The sequence below is a fragment of the Molothrus ater genome, chromosome Z (assembly GCF_012460135.2).
Source record: "Molothrus ater isolate BHLD 08-10-18 breed brown headed cowbird chromosome Z, BPBGC_Mater_1.1, whole genome shotgun sequence".
NCBI classification, from domain to species: Eukaryota; Metazoa; Chordata; class Aves; order Passeriformes; family Icteridae; genus Molothrus; species Molothrus ater.
In genome coordinates, this window is record NC_050511.2 from 34,860,083 (window position 1) to 34,876,602 (window position 16,520).

A 16,520-nucleotide genomic window follows, 5' to 3' on the forward strand; every position below is an offset into this window, starting at 1 on the left:
AATTAAGTAGATAAACCCCAAGAGAACAAAAATTGTTCTGGGCAGAGAATGTTTCTGGATTTCTGTGAACACCAAAGGCATTAAAATCCAAGTTAACGGATTTTAAGACAAGCCATTTTACTAATGCTGCCTGTGGGGCCGGTGGGGCACTGACACAGGTTGCCCAGAGAAGCTGCAAATGCTCCAACCCCGGCAGTGTTCAAGGCCAGGCTGTATGGGGCACTGAGAAACCTAGTCTAGTGCACAGTCCCAGCCCATGGCAGGGGGTTGGAACTTTAAGATCCTTCCCACTCAAACTGTTCTGTGATTCTATGAAACATGCTGTTAGGCAATTTAATGAAATACAGTAAATCCAGTGAATCTTTGTTCCGTTTGCAGAAAATACCCAGTCTTACATTTAGATGAATGCAAATTTACTCCTAAATTGTCTGTTCTGCTTTTCTATGAAATAAGCTGCTAAACCAGGAGAGAGAGTCACCTAAATGAAATCCATCTTTGCATCACTTAGAGTAAATGTTTATTATCGCCTTTAATTTATTTACCAATTCAATGCTGAGATAAACAAAGACTAAGAGGATACCAAACGCAGTACCAAAAAAAAAACCTTCATGTTATTTTCTCTCCATAATCTCTTCTTACCAAGAAAAACAAAAGTATGTTTAGGTGCATTTCATGTTTTCAGAGGGGGAAAAATGCATGTATAAAGCATTGTTTCTTACAGCTATCAATTAGGAAGATGTACACAAACTTTAACTTCAGGAAATCATTTATTACCACAGCAATATAATCATAGCATCGCAGAGCAGTCTGGGTTGGAAGGTACCTTCAGAAATCATCTATGCCACCTGCTACACCAGGTTGCTCAAAGACCATCCCCAGTGTGGCCTTGTACACTTACACGGATAGGGCATCCACAGCTTCTCTGAGCAGCCTGTTCCAGCGTCTCACCTGCCTCCCTGTAAAGATTTCTTCTGTGAGTCCAATCTCAATCTACTCACTTTCAGCTCAAACCCATTTCTCCTTGTCCTCTTACTGACAGACCCATGTAAAAAGTCTTTCTACAGCTTTCTTATATACACTCCTGGTATACTGAAAGGGTGCCCATCATGGTCTCTCTGGCATCTTTTCTCCTGGCTGAAAAACCCACACCATCTCAGACTCTCTTCACAGGAGAGGTGCTTCATCCCTCTGATCATTTTGTGGCTCTTTTCTGAGCTCTTTTCACTCTAAAAGGTTCCCGTCCTTCTTGTGCTGAGGAGCACAGAGATGGATGGATTCCAGGTCCATCCAAGAATCACCTCCCCTAACCACCAGTGAGACTTCTGATGTAGGCCTGGCTTTCCAGGTTCCAAGTGCAAGTTTTCATTCACCAGTACCCCAAGTCTTCCTGCAGAGGGCTACTCTCAATCTCAATAAACATTCATCTCCAGTGCTCTACTGACATTAAGGGTTGTCCCAAACCACAGACAACACACCCAGGACCTTGGACTTGGCCCTCCTGAACCTTGTTGAGGTTCCAATGGGCTCACTCACCTCCTGTATCAACTGTACCTCTCAGACTGGTGTCACCTGGAAATCTGCTGAGGGTGCAACTTCCCACTGCTTATGTCATATGAAGGTATTAAACAGTATGATTCCTTGAAGGACACCACTCATTACTGTTTCCACTTGGATATTAAATCATTGACCGTACTCCTTGAATGCAGCCTTCATGAAAATTCTTTATTCATCAAAGAGTCTATCCATCTGATTTCCCTCACTTCAATTTAACAGTAAGAATGTTGGGAGGGGACACTGTATCAAAGGCCTTACAGAAGGCTAGACAGATGACATCTCTATCTCTTCCTTTGTCGACTGATATAGTTACTCCATCATAGAAGACCAAAAGATTAGTCAGGCAGTTAGTCCTTTGCACGTCTTGTTGGCTGACTCTATAATGAACACCTCCACATCTTCTTTACATTTCAATAAATGTTTAAAGACTATCTCTTCCATGATCTAAAGCCTAAATTATACCCTGAGTTTTGCCTTGAGCTTTAATGTTGCCAGAGAGGTTTCCCCTACTTGGTGGGATTAAAAAAAAGTTTCTCAAGTGTTTGTCATGGGGTTCCGTACAAAATCCTTTTTCGATGACATGCAACACCTGTAACTTCCCAGAGCAAACCTTCATCAAAAAATCACTTAAAGGACTTAATGGATTGGAGGAATGGTAATGAGATAAACAGATTTTGATCTCTAAATCTCTCTTTTAATAATGGGCTAAGTCAGTCAGAAAGCTGCTTGGTGGCCTGCACTCTGGGATTAACTACTAATCCCACCACTGTTGAAGATGACCAGGTGCATCCATCAGAACCACCCTCAAATAAACAGACAATCACAGGACAGGAGAGATTTGAGTGGCATGAAGATTGTTGCTGTGTATGAAAGCACTTCTAAGCATCAGGTTCTTACACACAAACAAGAAATTAAAAGAAGGAAAACAGAATTTACCAGAGTTATTCAAAGATAGGTGTAAGAATACATCCTTTATTCTTTGGCCTTTTCTCCCCAGCACAACTACAGAGTGTCTCTACTTCCAGGTTACTATTATTTTCTTTTTAAAAACAATCAAACTGAAATACAAGTGAGAAGTATCATAAGAATCATTATTCTCCCTCCTAAAAGATTAACTGAGTTAAAACATATTTTACAAAGGAGTATTTTTTGTTGTTTTTCATTTGTTTTTATTTCTCATTTTTGCAAACTACCTTTGAAAGGTTTTAACCATAAACATAAATATTTCATTTAAACACCATCTAGATAGCACACTCCAAAAACACAAGCATCAGATCCTTCAAGTATCTGAACAGTTGTGTAAGAATCTATTCAAGATATGTGAATGATGCCTTTATTTTTCAGCACATTTAATTTCAATTGCTTTTGCTGCTCTGGTCTGTGAGACTAAGAGGCACTCACAGTGCTTTGCGAATCCATTATCAGAGCAAAATATAAGTTCCATACTTGATCACCAATTTCCCAAGCCTGACCAACTCCCAGAAACATAAAGAATGATGGCATCTTTTCCAACCTCTATGTCTTTTGCATCTTTCTGGTGTTCTGAGGTACCAGCTGCTTCAGAAACCTTCTGTTTGACTTTCTGGATGATGCTGTTCACCCAGAATTGTGGGCTGGAATACCTTTCAGGATTCTTTTTCAACATTCTCTAATTTAAGCAAGATAACGAACATTAACATTGAAGACTTGGAGTTAAAAACTCTCCTGTGATGGGTTTATAAAACAAGGAAATCAAAGAAATTTTCCTTAATTCACAGAAATATTCTCATTCAGTATAAGGATTCTTGACAAAGATTATCATTAGAGCAATGAATTAACCAAGGACCAAGAAGTTTATGCAAGTGTCTAGTGAACATATAGCTCAGGGACAGTGACAGACACACTAACAAAACTAGATAGCAATGTATATTCTACGCCATAAGAATAAGTACTATTACAAAAAAATTAAAATATTTTTTCCTAATGTATTATTTCAAAGTGCACCTAAAACATGTTTACTACATTATACCTTAGCTTATAAAAGTATGACCAAGAACAGGATCTCTTTAGGTTGATTTCATGGCTATATTGTAACTAAATGAGTAATTTCTATCTCGATTCTTGTATACTCAAAGAATCTCTAACAGGTTGTCTTTCTTTCACATCCAGATATACCAAGTTCCTACAGAACAGAAATCTGTGCTCTTACCTTGAATTAACTTAAAGGCGGCTAACATTATCTGGGCAAACACTATTCGGATCCACATTTGGTGACACTTAAGATCTGAGCTGTATTTTTCGGTTAACTTCAAAAGACTTAAGGATCTAACTGCACTCAGCTCTTTAGAGAAGAGAAAATTGGAGGTAAAGGGGAGAAATATAACATATATCAAATTTTAACTGCCCTCCCCACAATTTCCTTTGGGAAAAACAAATCCTCCTTCAACAGACTTTTGACAGCTGGGTCAGAGTACCAAAGTACTTCAGTAAGGACCACAACGGCATTCTCCTAGATACAAAACAAAAGATACAGATATCAGTGGGAACAGGACCTATGGTAGAAATCTCATCCATGTACTCTAAGGCAAACAGAGTCAGACTCTGACACTAGTCAAAACTACCTAGTCTCATTCACTCCTATCAGATGCTTCTTCCACACACAGATGAATCTAAATTACAAATAGCAAAGCTCCCAGATGAAACTGTCAATACACAGCTCAGCTGTGCTGAGGCAGTAGTGATATAGCCTTTATCTTTTCAATTTACTGAATCACTAGTTGCTTCCACTTTCATCAACTTTCTAATGTTCTGTTGCCTATTCAAGCAACACGCATATTGCACATCACCTGCTTTCCGCAGAAAGATGAGCTGAATCAATACAGTGGGGCACACATAAATCATGCAGTTCATTACAGTAGTTTGTCAGATGACTCTGCCTTAACATATTGACAAAGGAGAAGTCTTGCTTGTTAGGGTTTATTTTTGTTCCTGGAATAGCCACACCACCTTCTCAAGTGCAGAATGAAATGGACAACAGTACTTTTCTGTTGGCAACTGCATCTCCATCAGGGTTCTGGGATAAAACTCTGCGCTACTGATAAACAGTAAGTAGAGTGTACAAATTACGCAGTTTAATTATTCCCTGCCATTTGTCCTTTGAATACTTACAAAAGACAAAAATCTGTAGAAAATCACGCTTCAGTTTAGCCTCGGTATCAGCACTACTTATTGAGGGAACAATGTGCTTTCAGAAGACTTCAGATTTAAACTTCAGTTTAGCCTGAAAAAACATTTGTGCTGTTCCTGGAGCTCTCCAGGAACAGGAGAGTTTCAAAACTTTTAAATTCTGAAACATTGGTATCGCTTGGACTTCCCTTATCCAGTTTTAACACATCTAACTTCTTTGCACAGAGTTGTTAATATTTAAAACCTGTGGAATGTTCCTTCTTTTTGGTCAACACCAAGTGTATGGCTTCCTAGTGTTTCCTATATGCTAATTCTTCCTTTGTTTTCTCCTGCTTTCCTGCTCTTTGATCTTGCCAGGTTTGATAATTACAGTAAATAAAAGGTTAATACTGAAAAACTTCCATAATTTCATCAGTAATAGCTGTTCATACACAGTTTTTGTGTTCATACACAGCATTTGTGTACAAGAACAGATTTTCTTCAGTCTTCTACCATTCAGCTTAAGGAAGTTCATAGAAAAAGATATTGTGCTTACAGCATTCTATTCCTGCAACAAAGCTAATCACCATTAATCGGACATCTATCTTACTTTATTTCACATTGCTCTGTGATTCATTTTTCAGAGATCACAAGGTAGTGCTTTCCCCTATGAAATTGCTGTTACTGTACAACAACAAAATTAATCTGAAGCAACTAAATGAGGAGAATTATTATATCTTCGTTTTGCAGCACACACTCAAATGCCCATTCTCCAATGATTTTTCTGCTTAGCATGTATTTTTTCATCCTACATTTATTCAACATTGTTTGCCAGTGTAACATACAAATTAGGGGCCACTTGGCTCTTTGAAATATAAATAAAGCTAAATTAGTCTAAATTCTTTAACTGTTCAGACACTCCACTAGTTCCTATTAACTTTGGTGGGTGTAGATCGCTTATTGAGTAGTAAAAACAAAAGAGCAACAAACCCTCTTTAATGGCTGCACACAAGGTATCCTTTTGTGGCACACCAAAAATAAACATGCTTAAATATTTTCTAAATACATCTTCTTCACATTATCACACTGATATCCAAATGGTGATTTGTGTTTTCCTACCCCACAAAAAAGAAATGTTCTTATATATGGACATGTGTGTGTACATGAGAATACATCAAGGTGTTAAATCTAGAATGAAATTATATTTCATTTGAAAAAGCTTCTGCTAAACAAGAGATATTTACCTATCTAGTTACAATATGTATGAAGAAGTAAGTTAATTATTTGTTCATTTTACAATAGTAAATATGTACTGTGTCAATTACCTAAAATTATTTGAAAGAGGTCAGTGTGATCAGGGCAGACTGATAAAAATACAAGTTACAAGAAAAACAAGGAAGCTTGTTTCTCCAGCTGAAAAAGTTATAGGAACACGAGTGTGCCATTGTTGGCTTAACTGATCCATTTCCTCTTAAATGTATCTACACAAAGTCTGCCTCTGTGAACAGACCACATTCTGCATGTTCAACATTTAATTCAGCTGACACAGGTTTAAGAAATAATACATACCTTATGTTCAAAAGCATCTTTAAGCATAAGATTGACTGCTGTTCATGCCAATTTAAATGGCTTATTGTCCATCTAGTTTCCGTGCTACAGCACATAGAAGGACACTTGTATCAAGGCAAGTTTCTCAACTGACACATTTGCTATCTTTAATATAAGTACCTAACTCTTACAAAAACATGCTTTGCACATGACACAATACCAACCAATATGCTGCAAAAAAACAGCACTGTCACACACATCTCTAGTAGCTAATCTGGCCAGGGTTCACACACACAGGCGTAGCTAGCACAACACCTACATTATTTTCTTAGATACTCAAGGCATTTCTCAGTGAGAAAATAGTGTACAATATTAATGTATACAGTCTACAGGCAGACTACATCCAGGACTGATGGTTTATGGCTACAGCCTGTCATGTAGGCTCAAATGCTGCTTTCTGAGTCCCTGGAAAATTTACATGGATGGCAGGAAAAAATTATATATGGAAGTATGACCAAAAATATACATCCATAAGTATATACTTTACTACTTTAATATAAATACATACATAAATGCTTAAAATAAAAGCATGCAGAACACACTGGCACAGGCAAATATAAAAATTTTCTCCCCTAATTATAAAAACAATGTGTTTTTTACAGCTAACAGCAAACAACAGATGGATATTAACAACTGTAAGCTCTGGAGAACAACCACAGCATTTTACAAAGTGTTCATCAAAAATGACATCCAGAAGAGTTAAAATGCAGATTAAAACTAAATTCAGTGGAAGACTGAATTTGTTCCAAAGTGTCTCAAAAAACTACAGGCAAGTTGTGCTAGCTGAAACTACTATGTAATATGCTTCAGTGCATATTTATGGATTCTGGCTTTCTACAATTACAATTGTAAAAAATACTTTGTCCTGTTCTAATACATTAAAAAAATCAAATAATGATGTACAAAAAAGGTATGTAAAATTGGTATTTTAATGTTTAATCAAAGAATGTTTATTTTTAAACTAAAACCTAAAATTAATCTTAGCACACAGTGAGTTTTACACAAATTACTTCCAACTTCGAGCTCTTTCATTTCATGAAAAGTAAAAAGATATCACGAGCACATTAAGCAGTGGGTGTGTGTTTGTGTCTGTGTGCATGACACAGTAACAAGTTGGAGAAACCTAAATTTCCAAGAAGGCACTGTGTCTTTCACAAGTTGAGGAGGGAGAAAATCCTTTTCCTCTGAAGCATAAAGATTAATTTTTTCTTTGTTTATTACCTATGTGCATTTTTATGTGTGTACATCTAATTTTTAAGCAAGTGCAATAATAAAACAACCTAGCACAGACACACTTGTTTGTGCCTTTAGAGGTTGATAATACCTTTCACTTCGCATTTGCAACTAGTCTGAAGAACACGCAAAGCCACTTAACAAGGCTCAGTTTAAACTGCACTAATATTCTCCTTAATAAAAAGTCAAAGGTTATTCCTTAGTCCTGTATTTAAAAACCTTAACACACTTATGTTTTTCAGACCCGTAATACTTGAGAGAGTGGGACTGAGAAACTGGCACTTCCAGAAAAAAAAAAAAAATAAGGAAGAAAATTTTATGTAAGCATAAGTGAACATGCTTGAGTTAAGCTGTACTAGTGATTTTCTTGCTAATAATGAGGGGGGAAGAGATGAAATGGGACAGTAAACATCTATTCAGTATTTAAAAAAATCAGGTAACTTTAAACATGTTCAGATGGTTTTCCTGCTACCAGCCTCACCATTTTTAATGAATATATTTTCATTTGAAAACTGTTTTATCTGTCTCATAACCAAGTGAATGACCCATACAAACAACAAACTTAGTAACTGAGCTTATGCCGAGAAGCAACGAAAATGACTAAAAAAAACCTGCTCTAAGGTACTTAAGATAAACCTACTAATGAAAGAAGTTTCCCTAAATTTCTTTCAGAAATTGAAACTGGAGTCTACAAAATACCAAGACATCAAGAGTCCTTCACTACACACAGCATTTCACAAGACAAGATCATTAAGTGTTGATCCAAATGTGCACATGCTCTTTCTTTCAGTCAAACATATGACAGAGGCTGACAAAACAAAAGACAAAAAATGTGTGCACAGTAACAATTTCTTTACTGGTTTTATTGCCCAGGTATATGGATGTGCTGTTAAGTACATGCAGCCAGAAGTTCATCCCTCCAGATCTCTCTATATCATGCCTCTACTTTCACAAGCCTGCTGGAACTATTAGCTGGCACTGATGATGAACACAGAAGTCTTTTATACAGGAACTCCATAGAGTTTTCCCCAGTTCCCTCCATGGGGTGGCTTCTCCCCCATTCTTCTGCAAATTACCACACATCACCTGATCCAAAGCGATGCCGTAACTGGACTCCAGTCTACCACCATCTGCGCCAATACTTCATGTTAGTGGTGGGAAGACCTTGCAAAGCAGCTCAAGTTCTGCGTTCCTAACTGCAGAAGTGAAACTCTGAATTTCTTCTCTAGGTAATATATTCAGTAGAATATATTCTAGGTAGTATGTTCAGTCTCATTCAATGGATTTCATACCTTTCTCAAAATCTGGGAGAAACCTCTAGCACTACTGTAAGAGAAATCAAGAACATACAGAAAAAATCTGGACCTGAGTAATAGGTCAAATGTATGAACTGCCTATCCTGAAGCAAGTGTCTATCATTAATCATACTTAGACATCCATAATATTAAGCAAGGGCAACCTATTTCATCTTCTTTGTGAATCTTGGAAATCACACCATGTGCTGCCATAAACCAAAATCAGGCCAAAATCCAACAGAACATTATTACTGTGAGTGCTGCATCCATGTCCACTACTTCTCTCCCAGATCAGTTAGAGATCCCAACCTTCTCTGTATCCAGAAGATAACCTTCAGGAAACAGCATATTCATACGGAAGCACTAAAACGTATTAAAACTTTTCCTTTCAACTTGTCTTACCTCATTGAATAGGCAGTTTACTTCCCCAGTATCAACCACTACTTCCATATACACGGCCCAAGAAAAACATCTTCCCCATAAACATCCCACATCCATTTGGAACACACTCATTTATCCACACACCAGACAGTAGTGCTAGAACACATAAAGGCCTATGAGTCCAGGCAGGAACTACTACCAGAGAGCTACGCGACACAGTGCATCACACTGGACACAGGCAGGCATATTTTAATTCAAAAGCCTTATTTTAAGATAAGCCAAATTTCTATTAGATAAATGCCACCTCCACACACTTGCAGGTCTAAAATAGCAACCTCTGTTTTAATTAAGGAGAAACGATACAGCTGATTTTATTTCCACCATCCAGTGGGTGGATGCCAACAGTATTAAAGATCCTGTAATCATCCAGCACACTTCAGGTTGCCCCTCGGCTTGCCATGTATATCTGGGCCTTTGCGGCTCCCTTTCCTTTATAGAAACCGGTATGCAAGCTGAGCACAAGCCCCTTATCCAACTTTACCTCAAGAAATAAAAATCACAATAAAAAATTCAACCGGTAAGTTAACAACCTTCCCGAAGCCCACGGAACAATGCAGATATCACACCCGCCACCATCGACCTGCACAGCGACTCCCCTTGCGAATCCCTTCCTTAATCCGCTTCGCTACCATCGCTCTCCCACACACATCGACATTTGCCCCTCGTCCCGCAGCCCCCTCTCTCACCCGTCATCCGTTCCCTCTCCATTTTGGAAGGCCTCTTCCCGTTCCACACCGAACCCACCCGCCGACGATGCCCGCGGGCGGGCACACACGCCCCGTTCCCCGTGGCGGGGGCTCGGCCTGCGGCTCCCCGCGGCGGGGACGACGAGCCAGAGGCACTGCAGGCATTGCCGCTGCCGCCCCGTCCCCGCCGCCGGGTACCTGCGCCCGGCACGGACCGCGCCGGCGGCGATGCCCGGGCTGGAGCCCGGCGGCACCTGGGGCGTGCGCGCCAGCAGCGGCCCGAAGCGAGCGGGCCGAGGGAAGCGGCCCAAGGCGGGAGGAGGAAGCCCCACACTCACCCAGCAGCAGCAGCTTCAGCTCGCGGCGGGCGTCCCGCTTGTCCCGACGCAGCTGCCGCTCGATCTCGTCGTTGATCCGCCGGGCTTCCTTGGCTTCCTCGCTTAGGCAGCACGCCATGATGGACTCCAGAGTCATTCTTCCTAACTGGTTCAGACACAGCCCCCACCCCCCCTAAACCCGCACGCACACACGCACCCCGCCGCCGCTCCGGCCCCGGGGGGCACAGGCGCTCTCCGAAAGCCCGGGGGCCGCCGCAGGGCAGGCACGCAGGCAGAGCAGCCTCGATGCCACAGAGGGGCAAGAAGAAAGGGAGGGCCGCTGGCGGCGCGGATCCCCGCTCCCTGCCGCTGACAACTCCTCCTCTCCTCTAAATCATGCACCGAACAACATGGAAACATCCACCGCGGCAGCAGCACTACCGCTACCCAGCCGAGCCTCCCCTCGTCCCGCTGCTTCCCTTCCCTCGCCGCCGCCCGCAGCCTACGCGGTCCCCGAGTGTCCCTGGCGGCCGCCGACACCCCCGACGCGACCACCCCACCACTGTGGAAGCGCTAATGCCCACTAATCCCTCCCCCGCCCCGCACACACACACATCTCCCCGCTGCTCCCCGCCCCCAGAGCGGGAGCCCGGCTCCTGCGGGGTGGGCGAGACCGCCGCTTCCCGGCAGGAAGAGCTTCCCCGCGGCCGCTCCTCCTTCCCGCCGCCTCGGCCGCTCGACCTTTCAGGAAGGAGGCGGGGGTGGTGGTGAGGGAAAGCGGAGCTCGCTATCAGAGCTGCCGCTGTTCGGCTCCGTTCGGTTCGGCCCTGCCCGCGTTGCCGACGGAGCAGCGGAAAGGGAAACGAGTGCACTAGCAGGGGTCGACCTCGACCGGCTTTTAAATGGTTGGGCGCCGCGGGCGTGGTGCGGCAGGAATATGGCGGCCCGTCTCCCGCCGCCGCTCCCGCTCTCTCTCCGCCCCGCTGCGCGGTGGGGGCGAGCGGCCGGGGCAGCCGAGCCCCCGCCCGCGCTGTGCCGCCCCCCAGGGCCGCGCCGCCCGCCCTGCGGCGGCCGAGGAGGAGGGCAGAAGAGGAGGTGCGGGAAGAGACTGAACGGGTTCTCGCTCCAAATGGCTGCGAGGAGCTGTGCCTGCTCCGGTTTGTTCTGCCGGGCAGCGCCTTCCCTAACGCCTTGTTTGCTTTCGCTTCCTTTGTTTTTAGTCGTGGGCACACATTTTTATTCTGTTCCCATCCTAGGAGAGATGAGTTAGGTTGGCAGGGACTGGCGGAAAATGTGGCCGGCTGAAAGGAAGCAAGAAGTAAGGAGCCGAAAATGCCTTTTCCACCTTTGGCCGGAATGGGAAGGCAGAGCGGGATACACGCACACCGTCAGGCACCCGGAAGGTTTAGCGCCCTGACTCCTTGCTGGGAAGGCAAAGCCGTGCGTTCGACCCGAACGCCTGGGACACCCCACGGAACGCCACCAGTGTGGCCGATACTCGGCTGCGGTGAGTTCTATTCGCCCCACGCCCCAGCCCCTGCCGCAGACTCAGTCCCTGGAAAGCTGTCCCCACGTAGCTTTCGGTAGCCCTCAGGGTGATGGCATACAATCGAGCAGAACGCACTGATGCACCTTCTACTTTTTGTGAATTCATAAACGCCTCACAGAATTCCCACACCTGCACTTCCTTTGGCCACCTCCATTTTAAGCTACTTGTATCTAGGAATGCTACCAAATCGGCTGTAAATCTGGTACTAGCCTAGGTAATGGGTAGAAAGGCACATCATTCTCTATCTTCTAGCCCCATGTCTGATACCTCACCAGCACCTGCTGACATCTGTTTTGGAAAGCATATGCTCTTTCCTAAAAGCTTCTATATGTACCGACAAAATTATTTAAGTAAGGTCTGCTGTAAAGAGTAAGACGATGATGGAATTAAAAATAAAGACAATAAAACAATCAAGAAAATAACACAATCAATTTTTTAGAGCATGGAAAAAAATACTTATTTAAAAAATGCATCATTTTCATGTAGATATATATTGTACTGGTATATATAGTGTATAAAATGATTGATACAACCTGGAATCTTTATTTTTTTAATTCCAGTCAATGACTTTTAGTCAAAATTGGGTAGTTTCAGCTACTAAGAATAGATTAGATTTCACTCAGAGCATATTCTCTCTTTTAAAACCTGTGTGTATAGAATTGTATCTATGTATTCACCTGTATTGTGTACTGGTCCCTGATATATTAATATTACATGAAATTAAGATTTCTAAAGTGCCAATTACAGAGATAACAAGTAACAAAAAAGAGGGGGAGGTTACTTCAAGAAAATAATTATTAGAGTTTTTGAGATAAATACTAGGGTTTTCTTATAAATGCCAGAGTCCAAAAGAGTGATGGTGAGTGTGGTAAAGCCCACAAGAAATACTTGCTGGATGTTTTGTACATTGCGCCCAAATCCACAGCAATCGTCTCCAGGAATCACATCTTGAAAAAAGGTTAGGAACAGGTCAATGAGTTTCCAATCTTTAGGTAAACTGAATGAGTATCCTCTCCAAAACTGAGACCATACTGTTCTAATAAAAACTATAATAGTCTGCAGTAGAAGAAGCTGGACTAAACTTTCTTAACTGTTTTATATGCTCAGTATAAAAGGCATGAACACAGTGTATACCTCCAATGCAGAACTGTAATTTAATTTTGCATTTTTAATGAGACAAGACACCCTACAGACCAAAACTGTAATCTGCATGTACCACTTCTATTGACATAACTGAATTTCAAATATTTACAGAATAAATAACTTCAGATTTTTAATGGATGAGCCATCTAGTCCTGAATATGGCATCAGCAGATAGCTATTATACACAGTTTTACTCATTTGCTTCATGACTTAGTGGAAGTCAGAAGAATCCCATTATGGATAATTACATGATAATAAAACCTATGAGGAAATTTCTTTCCAGACCTCAATTTCATAATGGTTGGCTTTTGTTTTGAAATGTGAAACATCCTTTATAAATATTTTATCCTAATAACAACTATCAGTAAATGACAGAAATCTTTATTGCCTATGCACATAATTATTATCCATAGATACCATAGATATCCATACTGTAACCTAATCCTGGACAGATACTTCCTGATAAGCCTTCCTATAGCACTAATCTCATATTCCTCTATCCAACTAGTCTCCAGTGCATGTCATAGCAACGCCTGTGAGACGTTTTGGTGTTGCTTACTGCCACAGGAAATTAAAAGTGAGACTGACAGAGGGAGAAAACATGGTATAAAACACCTTGCGTCTTAGGTATTCTTACTCATAAGACAGTAAAGATTTGGAAACTACCACTATGTTTAACCATGTCCATAACATTCTTTGCACTAATCTATCCCAGTTTTCAATTTCTTCCTTCTTTATGCCTAAAGATATTTATTGTCACTTTCCTCTGTCTTTTCTGCCTAAGAAAGGTTTTGTGTGATGTTTTGACAGGTTCCAAATGGTATCTGAACTTGGTACTCACATGACAATAAAACGGAAGATTGTGAATAGCAGCATCATAGGATTTTCATAATGAATAAGCCTCCCATCTTAACCAATGGGATATCTTGTGAGTGCTTTTTGCTTGCCATTGTGCATTAAGAAGACATTTGTACAGTGCTATGCAGAAGTACATCCCAGTCTTGTTTGTGAATGTTTCCAGTAAATTTAGAGGCTGTCAGTATGTCTGAGTTGAGCAAATTATCCTTCCAGTATGCCTTCCTAATCGGCTTTTTGTTTGCTGGTTTTGTTTAGGTTGGTGTTATAAACAAAAATCTGCCAATTTTTTGGGAGAAAAAGGTTACAAAAACTAGTCAGACCAGTGTTGCTGCTGAAGTGCTACCTGTTAGTTATGATAATCACAAGTCGTTGAAGTTAATAGTTCTTTTTGTGTCAGTAAAGGCCCTGGCTACGGCTAAGTTAATGGCTCTTCTCCCCAGACAGTGAGGGGAGGGGACGAGAGTGGGAGGGGGTACATGAGAAGATGCAAAATAACTTCGGGACCAGCATGTCATGAGAAGTGTCAAACTTACTGAAAGAAACCCCAAAAACAACGAGCCAATGCAGAATTAAGAAATTAGAGTGATGCCTAAACGTGAGGAACAGAGTACTGAGCCTGCAGAGATGCTGAGAACCTTTGTTGCCCCTCGCCCTGAGCACGAAAATCATCTTAAACCGAGGCCCGGAGCTAGAAAGGGGTAGAGAGTAAAGATTGGGGTCACGCCCCAGGTTCCTCGAGACGTTGACCCCCAGCTCTACCTCTAGTGGACAAAGCTGCGCATATTCTTTTTCTCGGAGTCACCCTGGGAGAGACGATGGAGACTTCCCAATCTTGAGCTGATCATTTTTAAAAAAGGCATTAAAAAGAGAAAAAGTCTCCTGCCCTGTTTATTTCAGTTGCGGTTCTCCTTTTGTTTTTTTGTTTTTTTGGTTTTTTTTTTTCTCTGTTTGGTTGGGTTTCTGGGGGGGTTTTGAATTTTTTGGTTTTAGTTGGTTGGTTGGTTGGTCTTTGTTTGGTTGTTTTTGTTTTTATAAAGGGGAAAAAACCCAAATAAAATGTATCAGCTGTTCTCTGCTGTTAAATTAATAACAAGTATTTGCAATTTCCTTCAACAGATACCCTTTTGTGTGCAGTTTAGACAAATTATATTCTGAATGTTTCTCAGTGTTACTTATTTCAAAGCAAAAGGTGCCCGCCAAGGTGCTAAGGTATAGCCTAATGACTAGGGAAGAGTTAACCCCGTTTTTTCACCTGATTTATGTGGAATTTTAGAAACTTCTTTCCTTCTACCTGTTTGTATGTCGAGGTTCTTATGGATGACCTATCTGAAAAAGCTCAAGTATTTTTCGAAATACTTTTGTTCTTCAGACTCATCTTTTAATATTATTTTGCCCCAGCAGGCAGCAGAAGAGGGGTGTTGTGCAGAGCAGCGACCCGCAGGCATGGCGCGGTGCAGGGCGCGCAGCCCAGCCGAGCACGCCGCACCAGGAGCCAGCATCCTGTCCGCAGCGCTCCTCGCCCGCTCCAGCAGCCGCGTGATTTGGCTCCTTAACTGCGTGCGGAACTGATCCTGGTGTATTGTGTTGGGTGGGAATTTTCTTGGTCGTTAGGGTTTGTTGGTTGGTTCCTTGCTTGATTGCTTGACTGGGTATTTTCCCAGAGTTTGCTATTAGTTTAAGGATTTGCATTGTCTTTCACAAAGTTTCGGTTGACCCTTCAATCCTGCTCATGGAAAACATCTAGTAGGCACAGTGTGATCCAGACCACCACTTCTGTGGGAATTAGCTGCTGGATCACCTGTATGAGCTAGTTGTTCCTGTATTGTTCTGCACAAGTCTGGTGGAACAGGATCATAAATTTCAACACTGAAAAAAACCAAAAACCCAAAGCAAAAAATCTCATCACACTTGACATAGCCACATGACACAAATTACATTAATAAATTGGTAGAGTATGAGCTGATGCTACTGTAATATGGCCACTCACCGAAAATGAATACTTAAGTCTTCAGTATTGGCATCAGCTGTTTCTCTGATTACTTTTGTCCTATTATATTGCTTTTACCATGAAATGGATGCCAATTATGGATCCAGGCTTATTTGTATTTTTATTATTTGACAGTTATAGAGGTTAAAATCTCCTCCCAAAAGTTTCAGATGGCCGGTGATGAAGTGTTCAGCCCAGGATATAGTATGGAGGATACTAGTCTTCCACCTCCGTGACATAAATTATAAATTAATATTTTGGCATCAGAGAAATACTATTGTTTCTGTCAAAATACCTTTCATGTGCATTTATTATGTTCGTCACATTCAAGCACATTTCTCTTTCATGTCATTGAATTTTTAACAAGGCGGCTTTCATTCTTTATGGGTTTTTTTATTTTTGTGCAAGTCCAAAGTTATTCATAAATATAAACACACCTATTTATTAACCTAGAGAGACTTTGTATAATGTCTGGTTCATTTGCCATCAGTAGGGCTTCTCATGCTCTGCTAGATTAATGGTATTGTATGTTTGGATTATTTATCTAAGACCTCAAACATTCTATTCTAGCTTTTACTCTTACCCTACAGTCTGTTCTTAGATATATGCTTCCTAATTCTGATTTCATATAAGTTTCATAGCATAGTAACTCCATCCTTTTCAATGGAATTGCACCATTGAAAAACAACGGAATTGTTTTTCAGT

General features: G+C 41.4%; 1 protein-coding gene across 1 annotated transcript in view; it reads right to left on the reverse strand.

Annotated features, from left to right (window-relative positions):
• Positions 1 to 10,758, reverse strand: part of LOC118699004 (guanine nucleotide-binding protein G(q) subunit alpha-like) — a 117,078-nt gene extending 106,320 nt beyond the window's left edge. Inside the window, exon 1 of the mRNA XM_036402576.2 lies at positions 10,300 to 10,758. Coding sequence (XP_036258469.1) covers positions 10,300 to 10,435 — 136 coding nt within the window. The 5' untranslated portion in view covers positions 10,436 to 10,758. The remainder of the gene's footprint in view (positions 1 to 10,299) is intronic.
• Positions 10,759 to 16,520: the final 5,762 nt, after the last annotated feature.